This window comes from Hypanus sabinus, chromosome 27 (genome assembly GCF_030144855.1).
Source record: "Hypanus sabinus isolate sHypSab1 chromosome 27, sHypSab1.hap1, whole genome shotgun sequence".
In the NCBI taxonomy this organism is placed as follows: Eukaryota; Metazoa; Chordata; class Chondrichthyes; order Myliobatiformes; family Dasyatidae; genus Hypanus; species Hypanus sabinus.
This window is the reverse complement of record NC_082732.1, coordinates 31,813,074-31,836,364: the sequence shown is the minus strand read 5'-3', so window position 1 is coordinate 31,836,364 and position 23,291 is coordinate 31,813,074. Positions and strand designations below refer to the sequence as shown.

General features: G+C 39.3%; 1 protein-coding gene across 4 annotated transcripts in view; it reads right to left on the bottom strand.

The window, feature by feature from the left end:
- LOC132382195 (MORN repeat-containing protein 1-like) overlaps nt 1-23,291 on the bottom strand; it is a 234,485-nt gene that overhangs the window by 192,252 nt on the left and 18,942 nt on the right. For all 4 annotated transcript variants that reach the window (XM_059952173.1, XM_059952171.1, XM_059952170.1 and 1 more), the window contains one exon: nt 14,428-14,515. In XM_059952173.1, the coding sequence (XP_059808156.1) occupies nt 14,428-14,515 (88 nt within the window). The remainder of the gene's footprint in view (nt 1-14,427; nt 14,516-23,291) is intronic.

The window sequence follows — 23,291 nt, the reverse complement described above, 5'->3', positions numbered from 1 at the left end:
TTCAGACTAAACATCAGAATGGGGAAGAAATCTAATCTAAGTGACTTTGATTGTGGAATGATTGTTGGCGTCAGATGAGGTGGTTTGAGTATTTCAAAAACTGTTGATCCCCTGGAATTTTCATGCACAACACTCTCTAAAGTTTATAAAGAATGGTGCAAGAAACAAAAAAACATGCAGTGAGCAGCAGTTCTGTGAGCAAAAATACCTTGTTATTGAAACAGGTCAGTGGAAAATGACCAGACTGGTTCAAGCTTTCTGAAAGGTGATGGAATTCAAATAACCACACGTTACAACAGTGGTGTGCAGAAGAGCATCTCTGAATGCACATATTGAACATAGAAATGGATGGGCTACAACAGTAGAAACCACCAACGTACACTCGGGATGTACCTAATAAAGTGGCTACTGAGTGCAGAAACCATTTTATTCCAAACATTTGAAACAAGACATCAAATGCCTGCTTTAAAATCCTAGCCAATAATACCCTCTCAAAGGCAAATAGACTGTTCACTTATTGCTAGAAATTGATGTGTTTCACTGGTCATGCTTCATCTTACCTGACTTAGCTTGTTAGCCTTAAATTCATTGCCCAGGAGTGAAAGAGCAGTACCGGAATATGCCCCATGCACAACAGAAGTACTGGAGGTTTCCAAAGCAACTCTGGTAATGAATGGTATGTGGCCGGCAGCTGTTTGTGTTTCTTTCAACACATGCAGGATGTTTATGTACAGTCATGATTCAGCCTGTAAATAACGCTAGGCTGATTCTCAATTATATTGTGGGAATAAAGATCTAGTGAGATGAAATAAATGTACTTCTTTAGAGAGACTGGAATGTATAAAGAACACATTTTTTTCCAATTAATTCCCTAAAATTCACAGGTGAGAGGACCCAAAAATTCTTCATCTGCACTAAGCTGCCACAGCTGACTACCTAGGTGCAGACAAAAGCAGGGCTCCTCTGGGAAAAATAGCAGAACACAAGCAACCTTAAACCCCTCCGTATTCTAAACATTTGGAACAAGCAACAAAATGTCTGCTTTGAAATTCCAACTAAAACTAGGTAGTACACTCCCAAAGACAAATATATTGTTCAGTAAGTTTATTTTGACTGAAGGTCCAGGTTGTAGTCCACCAAAGTCCTACAGCCTAAATTTAGCAAGACATCCAGAGCACAAAACTGCACATCTCTTAAAACTATACACAGGAGACCCACTGTGGCTCTTCAGCAACTCATCTGTGTTGACAGTGAAGCCCAACTTCTGCTTCACAGGATGGGAATTTCATACTTAGTATGCACAAATGCACTTTCTTCATTAGCTTTGCCACTGAGAAAGTTAACACAATGAATTATGTAGCCTCTGGATCTCTAAGGGATAGGGGAGGCTGTCAGTGAGAATTGTGAGAAGGGATAAGGAGATAGGATGAAGACAAGCAAAGTGATATTTGCACCAAAGGGAGATGGGGATAAAGTCCACTTAATAAGTGACAAAAGACAACTGGAGGTTGGAGTTTAAGTTACAATCCCAAACCTCTATACTGGGAATCATTAAGAGTGAGATGTCAGGATTTTAGTTACATACTCTACTACAGGGTTTCTTAACACTGGGTGTGAGACAGACTGGATACCATTTAACTCTTGTAAGAAGAGAAACTGAAGACAGTGTATGAATAGTACACTTAGAAACTGAGCTATCAGTACAGCGATATTTCAATATTCTCTCCATTCTCTGCTACATATTAAAATTCCCTTGTGTCCATGGAACAGCACACTAAGCAAAGCTAATGCACTCCCAGGAATATTTGCAATAACATAAATGCAAGGAAACAGATGTCTGAGAGGGAATGCTTTGAAAGGAATCCACTCCAAAATTTTAGAAGAATGAAGAGGAAAGCTTGAAGAATGTTTTCTTTTCCCCACACAGATGGTTATGAGAACATGGAATGCTTTGCCACAAGCAGCTATGAGATGAAGACTAAGATTATTTAAAGGGAAACTGGATAATTATTTTAAAAGAATATAAAAAGTTCAAGAAAAGTTCAGACTAATGGGTGTAGATAGATCCAGTTGAGTGCTAGTAGTAATAAAGATACTTTTGCACATTACTCTAAACAAACATCTCCACCACTACAAGCACATTATGAGCAGTAAATGTACCTGCAAAATACACAATTGATTGCTAAGATTTTCAATAACTCCCAAATCTGTAACCTCTATTACTTGAGACAAGAGCAACAAGCACATAAGAAATCCAATGTAGGTTCCCCTCTGGGACAGTCGTTTGTTGTTCCTTCATCATTTCTGGGTTTAAATTCAGGGACTTCGATGCTTTGGATATACTAGATGGACTGCAGTAGTTCAAGAAGGCAGTTTGCCATCATGTTCGCATGGGCAATTAAGATAACTGCCCATGAGAAATGTTAATGTTAATAAATGTGGGCCTTGCCATCTCTTAATAAGAAACCCAAAAATTGCGTGTGAGAGTTGAATGATATTCAATGATATATTATATTTCAGATTTGATCACTGAACCTCCAATTTATTCATGGAGCAATTAAAATGAATGCTTATCTTCAGGTATTAATATACAAAGAGGTAAAGTTAGGGATGGGAGTGTGATAGAATGGACAACTTTTTGCCACAGTATGAATGCAGGCATAATAATGTGAACATCCAGGTTGGACATAAGAAAGGTTGGATGTAGAATTATATGCGCTGCCTTATCTACATATTATTTGATGACCGAGCAGACCACCCCTCTCAATCATTCTTATAGCCCCTTCATCATAGAATTCTCAGATGGGTTGCCCTAAGATTCACAGTGACTAACCATTCAATTAATTTATGTTGGACACACATGCATTACAGGGAACACATTCACTCAATTAATCTGAGTCTATAGAACAGGAAGCTAGCTCATAACACTGTAAGATTAGTCACATTTTGTGTGCATTACTCTGGATTTCCAAAATCTGCATGATCTCTAGAGTTTACTATGAGTTTGGAGATTATGTTTGGACATCTGATTAAATAACAATGGCATTATAAACACTACGCGATCCAAAACTAATTTGTGCCAATCATGAAATTGACTAGGAACATCTGGTTGCACTCCATATTAGTGCTCCTGACTGTTTCCTGGCATTAGGTGCAAATCTATTAGCATTGCATTTTGTGAAATACACAATTTCACCAATAAATTGAAGGGCTGAGCTCCATGCAATGATTGTTGTGGAACTGGCACAGCAAACTTGAAGAACATTGCACTGATCTCTTGCCTTTCTTGTTGTTCATCAAGAGATCTGACTGCATAGTTTCTCAGCTGGCTGCCCGGAAGTCCACAAAATGCATTTTAAACAATTGTTTTTTTTCGTTTGCATCATTTAGCTGTCGAGCTGTTCCATGAACAAGTGCTTCAGTAATGGCAGGACTCTGTTATTGAAGACTTCCAGATAGGTGAAGCAGGGTACTCAGGATGCGTAGGAGACCTTGTGAGTCTTCAGAAACACCACATCCTACCTGAATGTATGTGATGTATAATGCAATTGGACACTCATGCTTTCTAAGCCATTCACTGCAGGGTTGTGTGTCTCCTGTAGGGTGACATTTGGCACTCTCAAATTTGGACTGCTTGCTCCATGAAGGCCAATGTTGCAGTGACTCTCAATTTCCTGGGTCATTCCAGGTGACAGCACCAGATCTTGTCTATTCTACAACTTACTGTTCACTATAGAATCAGATAAGTTACCTGGGCTCGCTCTGTATGAATTCATCTACTTTGACTTCAGAGAGGGGAAGATGCATCCTAAGCACTGAGATTTACCAGACCCATTGGTTTCCAGTAAGTGCAAGCAGCATTGACTGCTCTCTTCTTAAAGGTTCCATCAATAAACCAAGCCTTTTCATCAATAGAAAGGGTTCCTCACACTGGTCGTCAATCATAAATAGGATTTCTTGATCGTGAACATCTTGACTTATGGCAGTGTCTATTAACTCCTTCTTCTCCTCTCACTCTGAACTCCAGACTTCTGACCATTATTCTCCAACCTGATTCTTGCATCATTCAATCCCCGACATCACAGGGGATCATAAAGAATGAACATCAATATTTCATCTCCCCATGCCATCTCCCTCATTTTTCAGCCTCTGTAGTCCCTTGCCAGGACTGCTTATCCAGTTGTGAAAAACTGATCCTCCTTGTTTGAGGAGCTCTCAATTTGTTTCAGTTGTTTACCTGCATATTCCTCCTGAGATGGGGTTTGAGGAGATCCAAGCGTGACCCAGGAACAGCACCTTCTGGATGTGGTTGCATCCCAAACAGTGCATGACCTACTGATCTATCCCAGACCACCAAAGATTCAAGCCCACACTTCCATTTTGACCACACCTACATGATTGGCATGTAGCTCCTACAACATTCTACAACATTCCTACAACTCTCAGCTTGGATGGTACTTAACTCTCAATCATCATATAAGGCAACCCCTGTAAAGGGCAGGTTCATCCTGACACTGGTAAAAATGGGGAAACTGAAATTTCTGCTGCATATTCCAGCCTTTTGGGTGGCCATATGGACTTAAGACAATGTGGAGTCTTCTATGTTTTCCCCTTGGATCAGCTCTGACATTTTGATTTGTATTACAGAGAATATGTCGAGGAATGTCCTTTTTGCAAACTTTTCTGATATTTCATTTTCCAAAGTTAACTAGGACAATCCATCAGAATTTCCACGACTTGTTGTCCTCTTCAATCTTGTAATTGTGGCCTCCAAGAAATAGAGCCCATCTCTGCATTTGTGCTGCTGCTGTTAGTGGAACACCCTTGTGCAGATTGAAAATGGACATTAATGGATGGTGATCAATAAAGATGGTAAACTTTAACCCAATACAAGTACTGGTTGAAATGTTTTACTTCCCAAAGCAGACTCAAGGCCCATCAATCTGTGTATAAATTTTCTGTGCCACGATAAGGGAATGTTACGCAAAGGCGCTTACTACCATCACTTATAAGATGTGACATAACTGCACCGATGTAACATAAGGTAAGGCAAGCTTTACTGGACAATGTAGATCATAATGTGTGAGTACAGTGTCTGACGTCACCACTTCTTTTGTCTTTAGCTTTGTGCCCTGCTATTTCTTCATCATCTGCAATAATGAGTTCAAGGGGTGGAACCAGGTTTGGCAAATTATAGCGATTTATAAATCCCGAAAAGGATGCAACTGTGACATGTCCTTTGGCCTTGGGACATCAACAAATGCTAGAATTTTCTCAGCACACCAGTGTAAAATCTTGTGCATCAATGGTGTGACCACAGTAAGTGATGCATGTTGTATTATGCTCTGAGCCCATAATCTTCCAATCTTTTTAATATAGTGTTGAGATTTTGCAGATGTTCCTTGTCATCCTCATAAATAACAATGATGTCATCCAGGTAACACTGAGTGCCTGGGCACCCTAGCAGCACCTGGTGCATAGCTTTCTGCGAGTGTGCAAGTGCAGATGCTACTCTGAAAATAAGCCTATTATAGCACTAAACGTGAGTGTTTATAGTGAGAAACACTATGGATTCTTCTTCCATCTCCATCTATAGGTTGACTTCTGCTAAGTCCACTTTGAAGTGCTTTCCTCCAGAAAGTTTTACAAAGATATCCTCTATCCTGGGCAGAGGGCATTGATCTACTTTCAGTACTGGGTTGATAGTGACATTAAAATTATAGATCCTGACTGACTCATCCTTCTTGGTTACTGGGACCATTGGCATTGCCCCTAGGCTCCATTTAACCTTGGAAAGAATAACTTCAGCCTCCATGCAATCTAGTCCACTGGCTACTTTACCATGGATGGTAGAAGGAACCAGACAAGTTTTTCTTAGATACTTGATATGTTTTATCCTTGATATGTATGAGTTTTCCAATGCCATCCTTGAACACTGCCATGGCATCATCCAGTACCTTGCTTAATTCCCTTTCAGTTGACTTGATTGTGGCATGCAAATAGTAGATGGATATCCAATTTAGTTATAGGTGTCTCAGCCAATCACATCCCCACAATGCTGGCCCTCTTGTTTTCTTAACCACATACAAGCCCAATGATGCTTGTTGATTGCTACGGATATTATTCCCAAAGAAGTTATTGTTCCTTCAGTACAAGTTCTTTGTTGGATATCTTCAGGCTCAAGTTCAGTATCTTTGAAATGCTGTTCAAACTCTTTTTATGGAATGACTGAAACAGCTGAACCAGTGTCCAATTTCATTTTAATTAATTTTTCATTCACTTCTGGTGTAAACCATATTGCTTGTCTATTGTTAGTTTTTACCATTAAATCTCAAGGCTACCCAGCCTTGTGTTACTGATTGTTATCAAATTTTTCATCAACAGCATGCAGATTAGTGCTCTTTTTGAAACAGCATCTTTACTTTTTTCCTTCTTCACTTTCCTGTGCAGTCCATTTATTTTTGTCTGCCCAACACACTACTTGTATGTGGCCTACTTTGTTGTATTTTCTGCAAGTTTTACCTTTAAACCTGCATTGAATGGGTGTAAGTGAGCCCCTGCCACAACAGTAACACAATTTGTTCAGCCAGACAGGTTTCTACTTAGACACTGCAATTTTATTCTTGCTCACTTTCATTCCTGATCTGCAGCTCAATTGCATCTCTGGCTGCTGTTTCCATTGATCCAGCAATTTCAACTGCTCTTTTAAATGTGAGTTGTGCTTCAGTTAGGAGCTGTTTTTGAAAGCTTTCTGGTAAGAATCCACAAACAACCTCGCAGTTCATCAATGAGCCCATTACTGAACAGACAATGCTCACACAATTTCTTCAATACAGCCACATAAACTGAAAAGGACTCTCCTTCCTCTTAATACTATTTATGAAGTCTGAAGCAGTTTGCAATCAAAAATAGCTTTGGTTCTAAATGTTTCTGCATTACATTATGATATCAGCAAAATTCATTTCAGTTGGTTTGGTTGGAGCAGTTAAACTTTTAAGCAAACTTTTTGCTTTTCCCACCTGTTACACTCAGCAAAATTGGCACTGGCTTTCCTTTGGCCATTTAATTTGCTTTGAAATACCGCTCAATTCACTCAGTATACATTATCCATTATATGTTGTGCAATCGAACTTGTCTACCTTTCTGATATAGCCAGCTATTTCTGCTTTTCTTATAATTTACTATCACTCAGTAGTCACTGTTTATGAACCCATGAACTTTGTCAATTTTCCGCCTTTTATTTTCTTAAACTCTCTTCTTTGGAAGAAACACATGTTGTACTTTTTTTAAAAACTCAAATATCTTTCTCCCATTCCCGAAGAAAAATATGTTGTGCTTCAATGGGTAGGTAGTCATCTCATGCTTGCTTTAAAACATCTTTGTCACCACTGTTATATTTTGTAACTCAAGAAACTAAAGTAACTAAAGAAAAACACGGGAGCCCGGGAATATTTGTGTACTTAATGTTTTACTTTTAATGAGGTGTGCACATATGACATGGCAGTGTAATGATGTATGCCATTCACATATTTTTACATATAACCCACAATGAATTTTGTAAACAATGCTTAATTAAACAACATATTTACAATATTACTCAAATATTATTGAACTAAATACCCTACACCCACAACTTTATACCCTTCCTAATCAAGAATGCATCAACCTCCATCTTAAATATACCCAGTGACTCAGCCTCCACAGTGACTGCAGCACCAACAGGAGGAGCCAGCCCCCACTCAACATGGTCACTGTGCCTATAGCATCGCTTCTTCTGGACTGCTGAAATAGGTAAGCCCACAGCTAGAGTTCTAGCCATTGATATAACCAAGGCCACACAGCTCCTCCATTGCCACTAAACAAGGGAAACAGGCTTGCAGCATTTTACATTATCAATATCCACCAGAGTCTTGCAATCACAAGCGAAACATTCAAGACAATCACTCGCAGTTAGACTGCACACTGCTTTCATGCACCTACTCCGATGCCTTCCTGTAGCAGGCAGTAACATGGACTGCACCGACTCTAAATCCTCCACAAAAGCAGCTCGTTGATGGGGTAGACCTGAAATACCTGAAGTTCTTAATGTCCAGCATTGTCCTGTGATTTTAAGAAAGATGTTTAAAAAGACAAAAACATCTTTAGTTGGCTCCTGAGAGGCCACTGTGTCTGAATGTGCCACCATCTTACCAGAAGTATTAAAGAGAAATCCTTGTATCCTGAAGTTGTATCCTCTAGTCCAAGAATCCCACATTACTGGAAACATCCACTCAATGCCCATTCTATCTAGGCTTTTAATATAGGTTTCAATGATCCTGCTGGAAGCCTCTCAAGTTCCATATTAAAGCTTCATTCAGGTTGTGAACTACTCTAAAAGCTGTTTCAAACCTGCTTTTGACAAATTTCACAGAATTTCATGTGACTGAATTTAGCAATTGCACTTTAGTGCACCAAATCTAGATCAAATCTAATTTTTAAGCAATAGAAATTTCCAAGTTTTTCTCCAAAAAATTTATTCTTTTCTTAGTGAAATAGCCCAATTAAAATCAACAATAGCCCCCTCTAAAGTTGTGAATGGAAGAAATTTATACTTCATTGCACCTTCACAACCTTGCAAGAAGTTTCACATCCAATGATTGAGATTAAGAATGGCCAAATATCTCATCAACAATTCATATTCTCTGATTGTTCTTGGCCTGTTAATCTCTGGAGACCTGGGATAGACATCAACACTTTCAGTTTTGTCAGGAAGCCGATGGTTATAGAGAGGAGGAATATGAAGTTAATTCAAATATTAAAATCATGGCAAGAATGACAGTTATGCTTGCATAAATGGCAAGAGATGTAGATCAGTCCCCATCTCTTTGACCTTCAGAGGGAGGTGTGAAAAAAGCAGAAATTATTGCTAAAAATCTGAAGGCCAACTATCAGCATAAATTTGCATTGCACTCATACATTTGTCATAGTGCAGCCAAGAGTTTCCAAATGATTAAGTGCTGTTTGCACTAGTCTTCGGCAACCAACACAGAGACATATTTGCAGCAAATCCAAGCATTCATTCTCTTAGGCGGATAGCAATTCCCTATGCAAAACTTCACAGCACCAGCCGTTAGTATTCGGGATGATTCATTACACAGTTGTTGGATTATTACAGAATTGTTTTGTTAAGAGCTTTGCAAAAAAAAATTCCAAAGCCCACAGTCAGCAATGTAGACAAGCCTAGCATCTTAAAGTAAAGAGATGTAAAGTAAGACCAGATATAGGATTTGTGTGCTCTTTCCTCAGTGTCTCTCTTTTTGCTGATTTGTTTGAATTTTTTTCCACTGAGTAAACTACCAAGGGAATTGGCTGGGAGGAGTTGCTACATATTACAGTGCAAAGGAGCTGAAAGTCACACACACTGTTGAAATGACACAGTCACTGAAGCACATGGCCTAATTGACTTTGAATTCCTAATGCTTATTCAGTTCTCTTCCATTGTCAGGCTACAAAACTCCCTACTGAGCAAGCCAATACAAAATTTTACGGGTGCCTTTATTTAGGGACAAGATTATCAAAATGCATGAAAGCACAATTGGAAGAACAATGATTTCTTAGTGTTGAGAAGCTGAAAGAGATTACAATAGTACAGGGTACACAGAAGTGAATACTTGCTTGAAAATGTTCAATATGAGCCACTAATTTTCTGAGCGCCTACTGAATTAGCAAGCACTGGGTCGGTGAGATCACTGAGACTCTGTGTGAATTAGAATATAGGAAGCTAAGTTCCAGATAAGCAAGGTCACAGACTTGCTCCGTATTCTCTGCCAATTTAGTGGATGTTAATGAATTGAAATGGTAAGGAGCTGCAATTGATTTAAGGGTTCTTAGGGAAAGTCATCAGATTGGTCCCACTCTACCCATCTTTCCTCTAAAACACACAACTATTTTGATTTTTAAATAGTTATTTGGTTCCATTTTGAAAGTTATTATTAAATCTACTTTTACCACCCTTATAAAAATATTTTCAACAACATAAACACAAGAGATTCTGTAGACGCTGGAAATCTTGAGCAACACACACACACAGTATGCTGGAGAAACTCAGAAAGTTAGACAGTCTGCGTGGAGGAGTACAAGCAGTCAATGGTTTGGACTGAGACCCTTCATCAAGAACTAGAAAGGAAGGAGGTAAAAACCAGAAAAACCCTCCTTTCCAAACCTGATGAAGGGTCTCAGCCTTCAACTGTTTATTCCCTTCCAAAGATCTGACTTGCTGAATTCCTCTAGCATTTTGAGTCTATTGACATATATTTTCCTCACTTCTGTTATTTTGCCAATTACCTTTTGTATTTGGTCTTGATTTACTGGCTTTCCTGCAACTGTATATTACACTGTAATTATCTTTCTCCTACAACCTCTCTTCTCTATTCAAATAAAGGTCTGACTCATCTTGCACAGTCTAATAGGGCCTAAGTTCAATGGTCCGATCTACCCAGTGTAACAGCAGAGAAGTTGGTGTGAATTTGTCCTCCACTAGACTTTATCAGGAGTCCTGCAACGGCCCTCAGCTGTAAATCACCAGTGACCGGCTATATGGAAGACTGATGCTTCTACATTTGTAAGGGGACCAAATTTCCATACAGTTATGAAGATAGATCTTCACAGTTCTACTAGGAGTTGCCAGTACATTAGTGCAGACAACATTAGGCCAATAGTGCAATGCTGTCTTTGCCCTAAGACTTTAAAAATGATGGAACAATGCAGATATTCGTAGTGATTTAATAATACATTTTTCATTGTTGATCCTGTCAAGATAAACTATCACCTTACGTATATTTTAATTGTTATTCTCTGGGGGCGATTGTCTGCAAGAAATTGTACTTAATGCAAGTTTAAAAAAAATTGGGAGAGAAATACTCAGGCTACATATAAATAATAACAGGGTGAATGGAGAGGACTACAGCAGGGTGCTGGGGAAGAATAATGGCAGAAGAAATCATTCTGTTTGAAGTGCTAAGAGATTTCAGGGTTCACCTAGACCAGAGGTTCCCAGCCTGGAGTTCACTGGTCCACTGCTTAATGGTATTGGTCCATGGCATAAAAAAGGTTGGGTAATACCTGATTTAGAGTAAGAGGAGAGATGAAATACCAGTGTGAATTTGGCCCCCACAGTTCTTTCTCCTCCTGAACTTCCTTTCCTCATAGGATTGTTACGAATGGGATAGAGGTAAGACAGTTATAACCTAAAGGGAGATCTACTTCACAGCTAATGGAGAAGCCTTTTATCTGAGAGGGCACAAGCAGATCTATGCCTAACCTATACAGGAGTTAGGAGATGGATGATACTGAAGGTGCAGACAAAGTATATTAAAATGTGGAAGAGAAATAGTAAAGAACAATGAATTAGCAAAAAGCACTGGAGAGTAATGCCCAAAAGCTTAAAGATTGGCAGATGTGGAATGGAGGGCAAGTATGTGAACAGGAGGAATACATTAGAAAGCAGAGAAAAGGAAAGGCTCAACAAAAAATAGGAGTTTATTATGCTATCACACATTATGGCCCTAGACAAGTTTCAATTCATCAGCATTCCATAAATGCAGAACATTCAAAGATTTGCAAAACTAATACTTCACACCCTGTTCCATACTATCAACACCATCCACACCACATAAGCAGATACACACACAAACACACAGTTCTGATGAAGGGTGGGAAAAGTGATTACATTATGGGAAAGTGATATTATCAGGCATTGAATCTGAATTCATTCATTGAATACAGAGCCATGGTGAGGTAACGTGTTCCTGCCTGCATGCACTCTACACAGCTGCACTACTGACGTCTGGGGAGCCTGGAGCCTGCAATGGGCAATGACGCCAAAAGGCATCCACAGTCCTACAGGATTTAACTATTTATCTGCCAAAGTTCTAATTTCTGCCAAGTGTTTTGAATTACTGACTCTTTCCACCATAAAACATCACCATCTATGTGATGTTTCCGGCTACTATTCTTTTAAAAACTATTTTACAGCTAAAACTAAAAATAAAGCTAAAATGAAAGATAGCTAACAAAAATAGGGAGAGAAAAATCATATTTTCATAAGACTCCTTATTTAAAGGCTGCACTTTTTCAACTAAAACACCTTTTTAAGACTGTGAGCTGGCCACTTGCTAATTCAGCTGAAGTACCCTAATAGAACAATCCAGCTCTCACTTTTCTCAGCAATTACAGTTTAGTCTGAAGAATTCACCCTACACATCATTCCATGGGATTTCACATTACTCCCATGAATAATAACAAAGGATAAATCTCTTCCCCACAACATAACTACATATTTCTCTATGCACTTCCCTCCCCACTAAATAATTCACCCACTATTTACCACTCAGGCCAGCTGGTGGCGTAGTGGCATTAGCTCTGGACTTCAAATCCAGAGTTCGAATCCAGCTGGCTCCCGTTAAGAGCTGGTGATCTCTTAAAAAAAAACCTCACCCGGCAGAAGGCAATGGCAAACCACTGCTGTAACTTGCCTAGCACACGATTTTCCAATACATCAGAGCAGCATGGAAGGAAATCGTCCGCTACCTGGAAATAATTCTGGATGCAACATACCTGATTTACCAATCTATATCAGCAGTGTTCCCTCCACAATTTACTGCCCCATAATCTGCCTCTCCATTTATCACCACAGCAGTCCAACTTACCTATTCATAAGCTATGTAATAGGATAAACCCAAGGTCACAATGCTTCCATATTGACTTCTCTACAGGAGTGCAATGACTCCATTTACATCTATGTAACACAACAGCCACACCCTTTTTACCACTCCAAAGCAGCATGATTGTCCTCAGTTACCACTCTATATCAGTGTGATTTATTGCACCACAGCATATAAACTCACTATGTACCACACTCCAACAGCACAAGCCCCTTCCCATTCAACACTGCACAACAACATGTTGTTAAACCATGCTAAACCCAATCTATCTCAGGATTCTCATCCTGCGTTCTCAGGATTAAAGTCATCATGCAACCAAATGTTTAAAAATCTTAAAGAAGTCTATTACTAAATTTGTACTTTAGCTTGAAATACAGTACTTCTTCCTTGTTGAGGAAGACAGTTGACTTCATGGAGGTGTTCAAGCTAGGAGATCAGGTGAACAGCAAAGACATTTTCCCCAGGTTGGAAATGGCTAATACAAAGGGGCATAACTTTAAGGTTTTGGGAGGAAAGGGGGGGGGGTGTCAGAAGTAAGCTTCTTTTAAAAATACACATAGTGGCAGGTACTTGGAACACATTGTCAGGAATGATGGTACAGGCAGATAAGCTAGGGACATTTAAGAGACTTTTAGATAGGCACAGGAATGCAAGAAAAATGGAGAGCTATGTGAGAGGGAAGGGTTAGATTGACCTTAGAGTAGGTTAAAATGTCTGCACAGCATCATGGGCCAAAGGGCCTGTAGTGTGCTATACTGTTCTATGTCCTTGCTAGAAAGAGCTTTAATCAAGAGCGTCACATCACTGATCAAAAGAGATAATTAAGGGAAATGAGTCATACTCTGGCACTGAAGCTGTCATCACCAATCCCCAGCATACACAGCATTAGTCTCACAATATGTCCTGACACCTCATCTGGAAGGGCACATCCACCTCAAGAATTTGAATCTGCTGGGCATGAATGTTTGAAATCTACTTATTTATTGAGATACAGCCTGGAATAAGCTCTTCAAACCACACCACCCAACAACCCCGATTAACCCTAACCTATCACGAGACAATTTACAATGACCAATTAACCTGCTAATTGGTACATCTTTGGACTGTGGGTGGAAATGGGAGCAACTGGAGAAAACCCACGCATTCCACAGGAAGGACGTACAGACTCCTTACAGATGACGTTGGAATTGAACTCCGAACCCTGACGCCCCAAGCTATATATAGCATCACACTAACTGCAACACTGCTGTGGCATTATCGGGTTGTGGTTTTATTGGTAGAAATTTGATTAGTTGGACTCCCTGAGCTCTGACAGCATTGGCAACTTGAGATTTGTTAGGAATTATTGGAAACATTTTTCCCAATATTTTGTAGGAGCAACATGCCAAGTTTTGGTTGAGCCCTAGATTAGGGTCAGGCCATTGCTGCTCACTGTATAGATGTCACATGAAAAATACTTACTTGCTTGAGATATAGAAATCTGATAATATTGCTGGTAAGATAAACAGTGTCAGCACAGTCAATCAAGAACAAAATGATAATTAGTGTGTGGAGGAAAAGAAAGAAAATTCCTGAGAACACCTTACCGTATGTGTTTCCCTAAACTTTATGACATAACATTGCAGTTTCAGATTGTTTCATTCTCTGAAAACTTGTGTTAAACCTCACTGGTGCCTTTTGGATGAAGAATATGCTCATGCTGACATCTACTGGCAAATGGGAATACCTCATATAGCGAACCATCTGCAGACTGCATCACACCATGGCCCTGATGCTGGTCCAGGACCCAATCCCCCTGATAATGATCACCATTCCTGTACAACAAGGAAAAAAACATAGGTTTTAAATTGCAAAAAGATCATAAATGTTTCCCCTCAACACACTGAATTAACAAGCACCTCTCCAAACAGATGCAAGAGCACTAAACAGTTTGTAACTCAGCTGTACAAAGATCTCATTTTTTTGTTGGCATTAGGTCTGGCTGACCTCTGGAGAAATAGTAAGAAAGGTTTTTTTTCACAATTAACCTTGGAAATCTTGGACTAGTGAATCAGAAGAGGGATTATTATTGACATATTTTGTAAAATTTGTTTTGTGACAGCAACACAGAAAATAATTACAAGTTACATTAAGAAATAAAATAGTGTAAAAAGAGAGCAAGAAGTGAGGTAGCGTTCATGGTCTTAAGAAATCTGATAGCAAAGAGGAAGAAACTGTTCCTAAAATTGTACCTTCCCCCTAATGGTAGTAATGGGAAGTCAGCATATGAGGAATCTTAATGATGGAGAGATTGGGGAAGTTGAGAGATAGTAATGGACAGGATAAAGGCAGCTCGGTCTTTTGCTCCCAGTCATTGCATAATGACAACTGTTGAAAATTACACTGGATAAAAAGATGACTGAATTTTGCTGCAATTCCTCCTTGATGGACAAGCTAGCTAATATACCTTATCTCTCCTTGGGCAGGACACCAGAGAGTTGCAGTGCCCATAGAACCTCAAATCTGCATGAGTCAGCAACCTTTAAAAAAAATAGAAAGGGCAATGAAACTGCTGCCTAAGTACTATGGGCAGGCACAGGATAGAGTACATCAATTCTGCTTCAGCAGCAATGCTGCCAATTTACTATTGGAAAGTTTTCTGCTGTTGCTGTTGTTGGTATGCTCAAGCTCCAGAAAAATAAATAAATCTGCTCTCTCCAGGCTCCAGACGGTCTACTGGAGTTTCCTGAAGTGAAGTGAGACAGAGGAAGTACCATAAGATCTAGTGAACAGCCACAACTTCATGCTTAAATCTACAAGCACTGCAAAAGCCACACTTTACTGCCAGGTACAAGTTTCTTGTTAAAAACTCATTACTTAAAACTTCTTTTTAAATAGCAATTATCCAAAGATATTGCTTAAAATCATTTTATTAAATTTTCATAAATAAATTTTTATTCTGTTCAGGGAATTAGAGAATAGTCATTGGTCACCAATAAGCAAAGATTTTGGAGAAACTGTGATGTCCTATACTTTTGGTAAACAAATCTAAGATGGCAGCAGCTCAGCTTTGCCTTGTTCACTGTTTAGCTGAATTATCCTGTAGTTCCTAAAATATTAACTCTGCTACTCTCAACACTGATGCTACTTGTCCTGAGCATTTGAAGAAATTTCTGTTTTATATCTAAAAATGCTAAACAAGTTCCAAGTAAGTTAATAAAAAACCAAAAAGGAACTTCTAATTATAAAACATCATTCAAGATAATACGATATTCCAACACATAAGACCATAATAAGACATAGGGGCAGAAGTAGGCCATTGAGTCTGCTACACCATTCCATCATGGTTGACTTATTATCCCTCTCAATCTCATTCTCCTGTCTTCTCCCCATAACCTTTGATGTCTTGACTAATTAAGAAATTATCAACCTCTACTTTAAATATGCCAATGATTTGCTGTCTGTAGAAATGAATATCACACACTCACTACCCTCTGGCCAAATAAGTTCATCATTTGTTCTAAATGGGCATCCCTCTATTCTGAGGCCCTCTAGTTCCAGACTCTCCCACTATAGGAAACATCCTCTCCACATTCAGCCTATCTAGGCCTGTCAATATTTGATAGGTTTCAATAAGATTCCACCCCCCCCCCATTCTTCTAAACTCCATTAAGTACAGGGTAGAACCATCAAACACACTTCATACATTAACCTTTCATTCCTGGAATCATTCCCATGAACCTCCTCCAGATTCCTCTCCAATGCCAACACTTCTTTTCTTAGGTAAGGGGCCCAAAACTACTTACAATATTCCAAGTGTAGTCTGACCAATGCCTTATAAAGCTGCAGCATTATGTCCTTGCTTCTGACCAATGCCTTATAAAGCTCCAGCATTATATCCTTGCTTTTATAGTACTGTGCAAAAATCTTCAGCACAAATATATAGCTAGGCTGCCTAAGACTTTTGCACAGTACTGTATTTGTCAATATGGAATAGAAACCAAGTTTGTAAATATGGTAGGGAGCAAAGGGTGATGGGTGGAGTGCTCTGGGAGAAATGTGGGACAGGTAGCAGAGAAGGAGTGTTGGCACCTGCTCTAAGACACCAGGCAAGGTCATTTGATTCCAAAAAAAATGGTTTATTGAAATGTCTCTCTTCTATTTACCCCTCCTCATATGTCCAGCCGTGATCACCCTTTCCCTGCCCTCTTCCCACTCGCAGTCCACAATAGAGATCCATATCAGAATCAGGTTTATCATCACTCACATCATAAAATATGGTGATTTTTTTGCAGCAGTTCAGTGCAATAAATAAAATTACTATAGAACTGCACAAAAGTCTTAGACACCCTAGCTATATATTTGTGCCTCAGACTTTTGCACAGTATTGTATATTTTAGTCATCTTGCCTTCCTTACTACCAAATCAAACTGCAAATTTACCTTTAGAGAACCCTGCACAAGGACTCCCAAGTCACTTTGTACCTCTGCTTTTGAATTTTCTCCCCATTTAGAAAATAATCTATGCTTTTATTCCTTCTACTAAAATGCATGAGCATATACTCCCCTACATCTGCCACTTTTCTGCCTATTATCCCAATATGTTTAAGCCCTTATGCAGCCTCTCTGCTTCCTCCAACATTACCTGCCCTCCACCTTTGTTCGCATTGTCTGCAAACCTGGCCACAAAGCCATCAATTCTATCATCCAAATCATTGGCACATAACATGGAAAGGAGCGCTGCTAAAACCAGCCACTGCAGAAATGAAATGATTTCACTACTTCAAGTTACAAACTACAAAGAATTTGAAGATTTCAACAATCAACTTGAACTTTACAACTAAACTGAAGATTAGAAAAGCACCTAAATGGGCAACAAACTGAAGTATATGTACATTGTGTAGGCAGAATGGATCAGTTTAGTTGGGTGTTTGATTACTAATTTAATTAGTTTGAATTGACTTTATTTCTTACATCCTTCACATACATGAGTAGTACATCTCCATCTAAATGAGCAAAGTGCAATTTATAGTAATTTGCAATAAATAGCATGTATAATTGGACAGTCAATATAGCATAGAAATACAATTGTATCAGCATGAATTAATCAGTCTGATGGCCTGGTGGAAGAAGCTGTCATGGAGCCTGTTGGTTCTGGCTTTAACATTGCAGTACCGTTTCCCAGATGGTAGCAGCTGGAACAATTTGTGGTTGGGGTGACTCAGCCCCGCCAATGATCCTTTGGGGCCTTTTTATGCACCTGCCTCTGTAAATGTCCTGAATAGTGAGAAGTTCCCACCTACAGATGCACTGGGCTGTCCACACCACTCTCTGCAGAGTCCTGTGATTGAGGGAATTGCTGTTCCCATACCAGGCAGTGATGCAGTCAGTCAGGATGCTCTCAATTGTGCCCCTGTGGAAAGTTGTTAGGATTTGGGGATTCATGCCAAACTTCTTCAATCGTCTGAGGTGAAAGAGGTGCTATTGTGGTTTTGTCACCACCACAGCCGGTGTGTACAGATCACACAAGATCCTCGGTAACGTGTATGCCGAGGAACTTAAAGCTGTTCAACCTCTCAGTACCAGATCCAATGATGTCAATGGGGTTAGCCCGTCTCCATTGCTCTTGTAGTCCACAACCGGCTCCTTTGTTTTTACGACGTTGAGGGAGAGGTTGTTTTCCTGTGTCGGGTGATGACTTCCTTTCTGCAGGCCACCCCATTATTTGAGACAGGGCAAATCAATGTAGTGTCAGCAAATTTAATTTGCAACATTGTGGGGCAAAGGGTCTGTTCCTGTGTTGTACTATTCAATATTCTAAAGCAATCAAACACAGAATTAATGAATTGAAGAGAGATTTTTTAATCCTTTCACAAGATGTGTGTATTACTGACAATGCAGATATTTATTGTCTAACACTAATTGCTCCTGAACTGAGCTGGATACAAGGGGAAGGAGGCAAGGGTATTTCATATTGTTTGGTAGCTCACCTTGTAATAGCAAACCCGATGGATTTTTACAACAATCCTGTAGTTTTACTACAGTTAGCTTTATATTCCAGATCAATTTTAAACTCCCTCGCTGCTGTAGTGGAAATCTGCTTGTATCTCTGCATCAAAATCCACATTTCTAAATGCAAGTCCGGTTAAGCCTCTTATACCCTTACCTATACCCTTTGGCTAAATATTCTTGCTGCTTCAGGAACTGAAAATATAGTATCTTGATGAATTAAGGAACTAAGTTTTCAAGCATTGTATTAAGTCATAACTATTTTTATACTATGAAGCTGTCTGAAAAAAATTCTAAAAGATGAATTACTTTTAATTTTTAAAGCTTATTTATGATATTTTAGCATCTACCTTGATACACTTGTACTCTGGGTCTTTACTCATTGTACATGCATAATAAAATTTGAAACAAATAGACCTTATAATTTTCTGATTTGCTGGCCCTCAAGCACTTCAATATGACATTCTTCACAATAACAAAACCTCTAAAGTCAAATAGAGATAATTGAAAAACATATAAAACACTTAGGAGTATCCTTAAATGGATGTGAAAGGCTCTAAATAGATGCAAATTGTTACTTTTGATTGGCTCCACAACTAATTTGATGGACACACAGCTAGGGCTGGAGAGCCCACAAAACTATGGGTATACTAAATTACATTAGTGGTAAGTATAAACTCTGCCTTTGTCACTGAATGTAGAATCTATCCCTTTAAGCATTTATTTATTTATTTATTTCTGGTTTTATTTTGCTGTATTTCTACTCTATCATTGGTTGGTGCAACTGTAACGAAACCCAATTTCCCTTGAGATCGATAAAGTATGTCTGTCTGTTTTTATTTCTTGGCAGAGGCACACAGAACTCTCATTGGCTTACCAGTGCAGAAATCATTATTTTAGTTCTTAATTATTATGCAATACATTGCAAAAGTCATGTTAAAAAATTCTGTAAAGCAAAGATGCTTTCAAAATAAGGAAATGTTTTGTAATATCAAAAATATTACTATGAGCAGTAAACAGTAAAGAAAAACTAAATCAAATCAATATTTGGTGTGACCACCCTTTGCCTTTAAGACTGTGTCAATTCTCTTAGGTACACTGTCACGCAGTTTTATAAGAAAATCGGCTGGTAAGTTGTTCCAAGTATCTTAGAGAAGTTGCCACAGTTCTTCTTTGCTTAATCGTGCACTGAGCCATATGCCTACAATTTAATCAAGTTTATACTTGAAAAGTGGTCTATTACTTAATATCCAGTCACTAACAAAAGAAAACCCAGCAGATTTGAAATCCAAGTATCACACACAAAATGCTGGAGGAACTCAGCAGGCCAGGCAGCACTATGGGAAAGAGTACAGTTGATGTTTCAGGCCGAGACCCTTCAGCACGACTGGAGAAAAAAAGGCTGAGGAATAGATTTAAAAGATGGGGGGAGGTGAAACCTGAAGGGGAAGGGATGAAGTAAAGAGCTGGGAAGTTGATGGGTGAAAGAGATACTAGACTATAGAAGGGGGAGTCTGATAGAAGAGGACAGAAAGCCATGGAAGAAAGAAAAGGGAGCAAGGGCACCAAAGGGAGATTGTGGGCAGGCAAGGAGATAAGGTGAGAGAGGGAAAAGGGGATGGGATGGGGAATGGTGAAGTGGGGGGGGGGGGTTATTACCAGAATTTTGAGAAATAGATGTTCATGCCATCAGGTTGGAGGCTACCCAGACAGAATACAAGGTTTTGTTCCTCCAGCCCAGCCAGTTGTGGCCTCATCATGACAGTGGAGGAGATCACAGATCACAGATAGACATATCGGAATGGGAATGGGAAATGGAATTAAAATAGGTGGTCACTGGGAAATTTCACTTTTTCCTAGCAGACAGAGCATAGTTGCTTGGCAAAAGCAGTCGCCCAATCTACAGCAGGTCTCACCAACACACAGGGGACCACACCAAGAGCACTGGACATAGTACATGACACCAACAGACTCACAGGTAAGTGTCATCTCACTGTTTGGGGCCCTGAATGGTAGTAAGGGAGGAAGTGTAGGGGCAGGTGTAACACTTGTACCTCTTGCAAGGATAAGTGCCAAGAGGGTGATCAGAGAGTTGCGTAGGGAGCAATTCCTGCGGAAAGCAGAAAGTGGGCGGGGGGGGGAGGGAATGATGTGCTTGGTGGTGGGATCCCATTAGAGATGGCAAAAGAATTATGTGCCAGGTGTGAAGGGGTGGTAGTTGAGGACAAGAGGAACCCTATCCCTGGTAGGGTGGTGGAGGATGGGATGACAGAAGACATGCACGAAATGGAAGAGATGCTGTTGAGGGCAGCGTTAATAGTGGAGGAAGGGAAGCCCCTTCCTTTGAAGGAGGAGGACAACTCCTCAGCTTTATTTCTCCAGCCCTGATGAAGGGTCTTGGCCTGAAACATCGACTGTACTCTTTTCCACAGATGCTGCCTGGCCTGGAGAGATCCTCCAGCATTTTGTGTGTGTTGCTATTGCTTAATATGTTACTTGCCTTAACAAAATACAAAAATCTGACATTTAATTTTTTGGAAAATGAATGCTTGGAAACCTAGAATTTGCTCTTCTCAACAGACACACTATTGCAGAAGACAAGAAAAAAAATAAAACAAAATGTTAAAAAATCTAGGGTGCCTGAGACTTTTGCACAGCATTGTATTATTAAAATGATCCAGACAATACACCTTACAGTCACAGAACACTGCAGCACAGAAACAGGCCCATCTAGTCTGAGCCAGACGGTTATTCTGCCCAGTCCCTTGGACCTGCACCTAAACCACAGCCCTCCATACTCCTCCCATCCATGTATAATATCCACATTTCTCTTAAACGTTCAAATTGAACTCATATCCACCTCTTCTGCTGGAAGCTTGATCCACACTTGCACCATCCTCTAAGTGAAGAAATTCCCCCTCATGTTCCCCTTAGTATTTCAACTTATTTCACCTACTCCCAAAGACATTCAAAACTAAAAAATGTATTGTCTGAGACAAGTATATTATCTCCAAATCATTGATGTCAAATTGATCTTGGCAACTCTAATGCTGCTTACTTAGAAGTAATGGCCATTGTAGCAAACCTACATTGAGGTGAGAACTTGCTTAATCATTGGTTAGTGGCAGGATTGATATGTTGCTTGGCAATAAGAAGAAAATTTAATAATTGGCTTTAATGCCTGTGTTATAAAAAGTGGGAGATGAAGAAACCAAATGGAATTCTTGTTCCTAAACACCATCCTGTGCTCTTAGTTGGAAAGTGCAGGCATGTGGGCACAAGGAGTGGCCAAGACCAGCTTCTACTGTGGTTTACCAGATTTAACATTAGCTAACCACATTTAGCCAAGTTCAAACCTAGAGACAAGTAAGAGAAAGTGTTAAACAATGATAATTACAATTATTGACAACTCTAACAATGTACAATAAATAATGCTCTTACATTTCAGTGAAAGTAAACTTCTTTATAAACAGAAGACTTTTGGCAGCAGATTTACATTTTCAGAATTTCCAGACGCCCACTGAAAATCTTTGACTCTTCATTTCAAGACTAGCTGATCAACTTGCCAAAACACACAAACAGAGCAGCTGGGTGAAACACAGAAAAATGTACCCGTGCCTTATTCTCCACTGGCTGATCTATACTTCTGCATTACCTTATGCCTGTTGATTTGTGCCCCATCACTGAGCCCTGTACTATTCTGTGCCTATAGGACTCTTACCTCATCTTAGTCCATGTCTACAGAATTGCACCCTGTATTACTCAGTATTATTGTGCCTGTAGAACTGCACTTCTGCGTTACTAATCATATTCCTGCATTATGCAATCTTTGGAACAAAATCCCTCTTCTATTATTACCTTTATAAATATGCTGCAGGATTAATTAATGCCTTTAGAAAATTGTACAAAGAGAAAGAGTCAGAACCTACTAAGTGGAGATACAAAATATACACCATCTATCTGCTCACTAACACTGTTTTTGTAGTTCTATTCAGTCCTGCCTTAACCATAAAGCGTTAAATTCTAAAAGTGAGTCAACAATAATTAAAGTTTACCTGAAATCATAGCTAGCTTTGAAATCTTAAGAGTCACACAATGTTACCACAGGCCTTTCAGCCCACTATGTCAGTGTTAATCATTGAGTGCCCATCTTTACTAATCCTATTTTCTAGCTCTCAGCCATATCCTTCATTGCTAAGGCATTACAAATGTTTATCTAAACATGATTTTGGTGTCTTTAACCAAAGGAAGATGTAGTTGCCTTAGAAAGATCACAACAAGGCCCATTAAATGATTGTGGGAAGAGGCTCAGTGGACAATGCCTGCTTCTCACAATCAATTCAAGTACTAGAAGAATGTTTCCCATAGATAAATTACCTAGAATTAGGATAGCAAGGAATCAGAATCAGGTTTATTATCACCAGTACGTGATGTGAAATTTGTTAACTTAGCAGCAGCAGTTCAATGCAATACATAATATAGGAAAAAAAACAATGAAATAATAATAATAAATAAATTACAGTATACGTATATCGAGTAGATTAAAAATTGTGCAAAAAAACAGAAATACTACATATTAAAAGAAGTGACGTAGTGTTCAAGG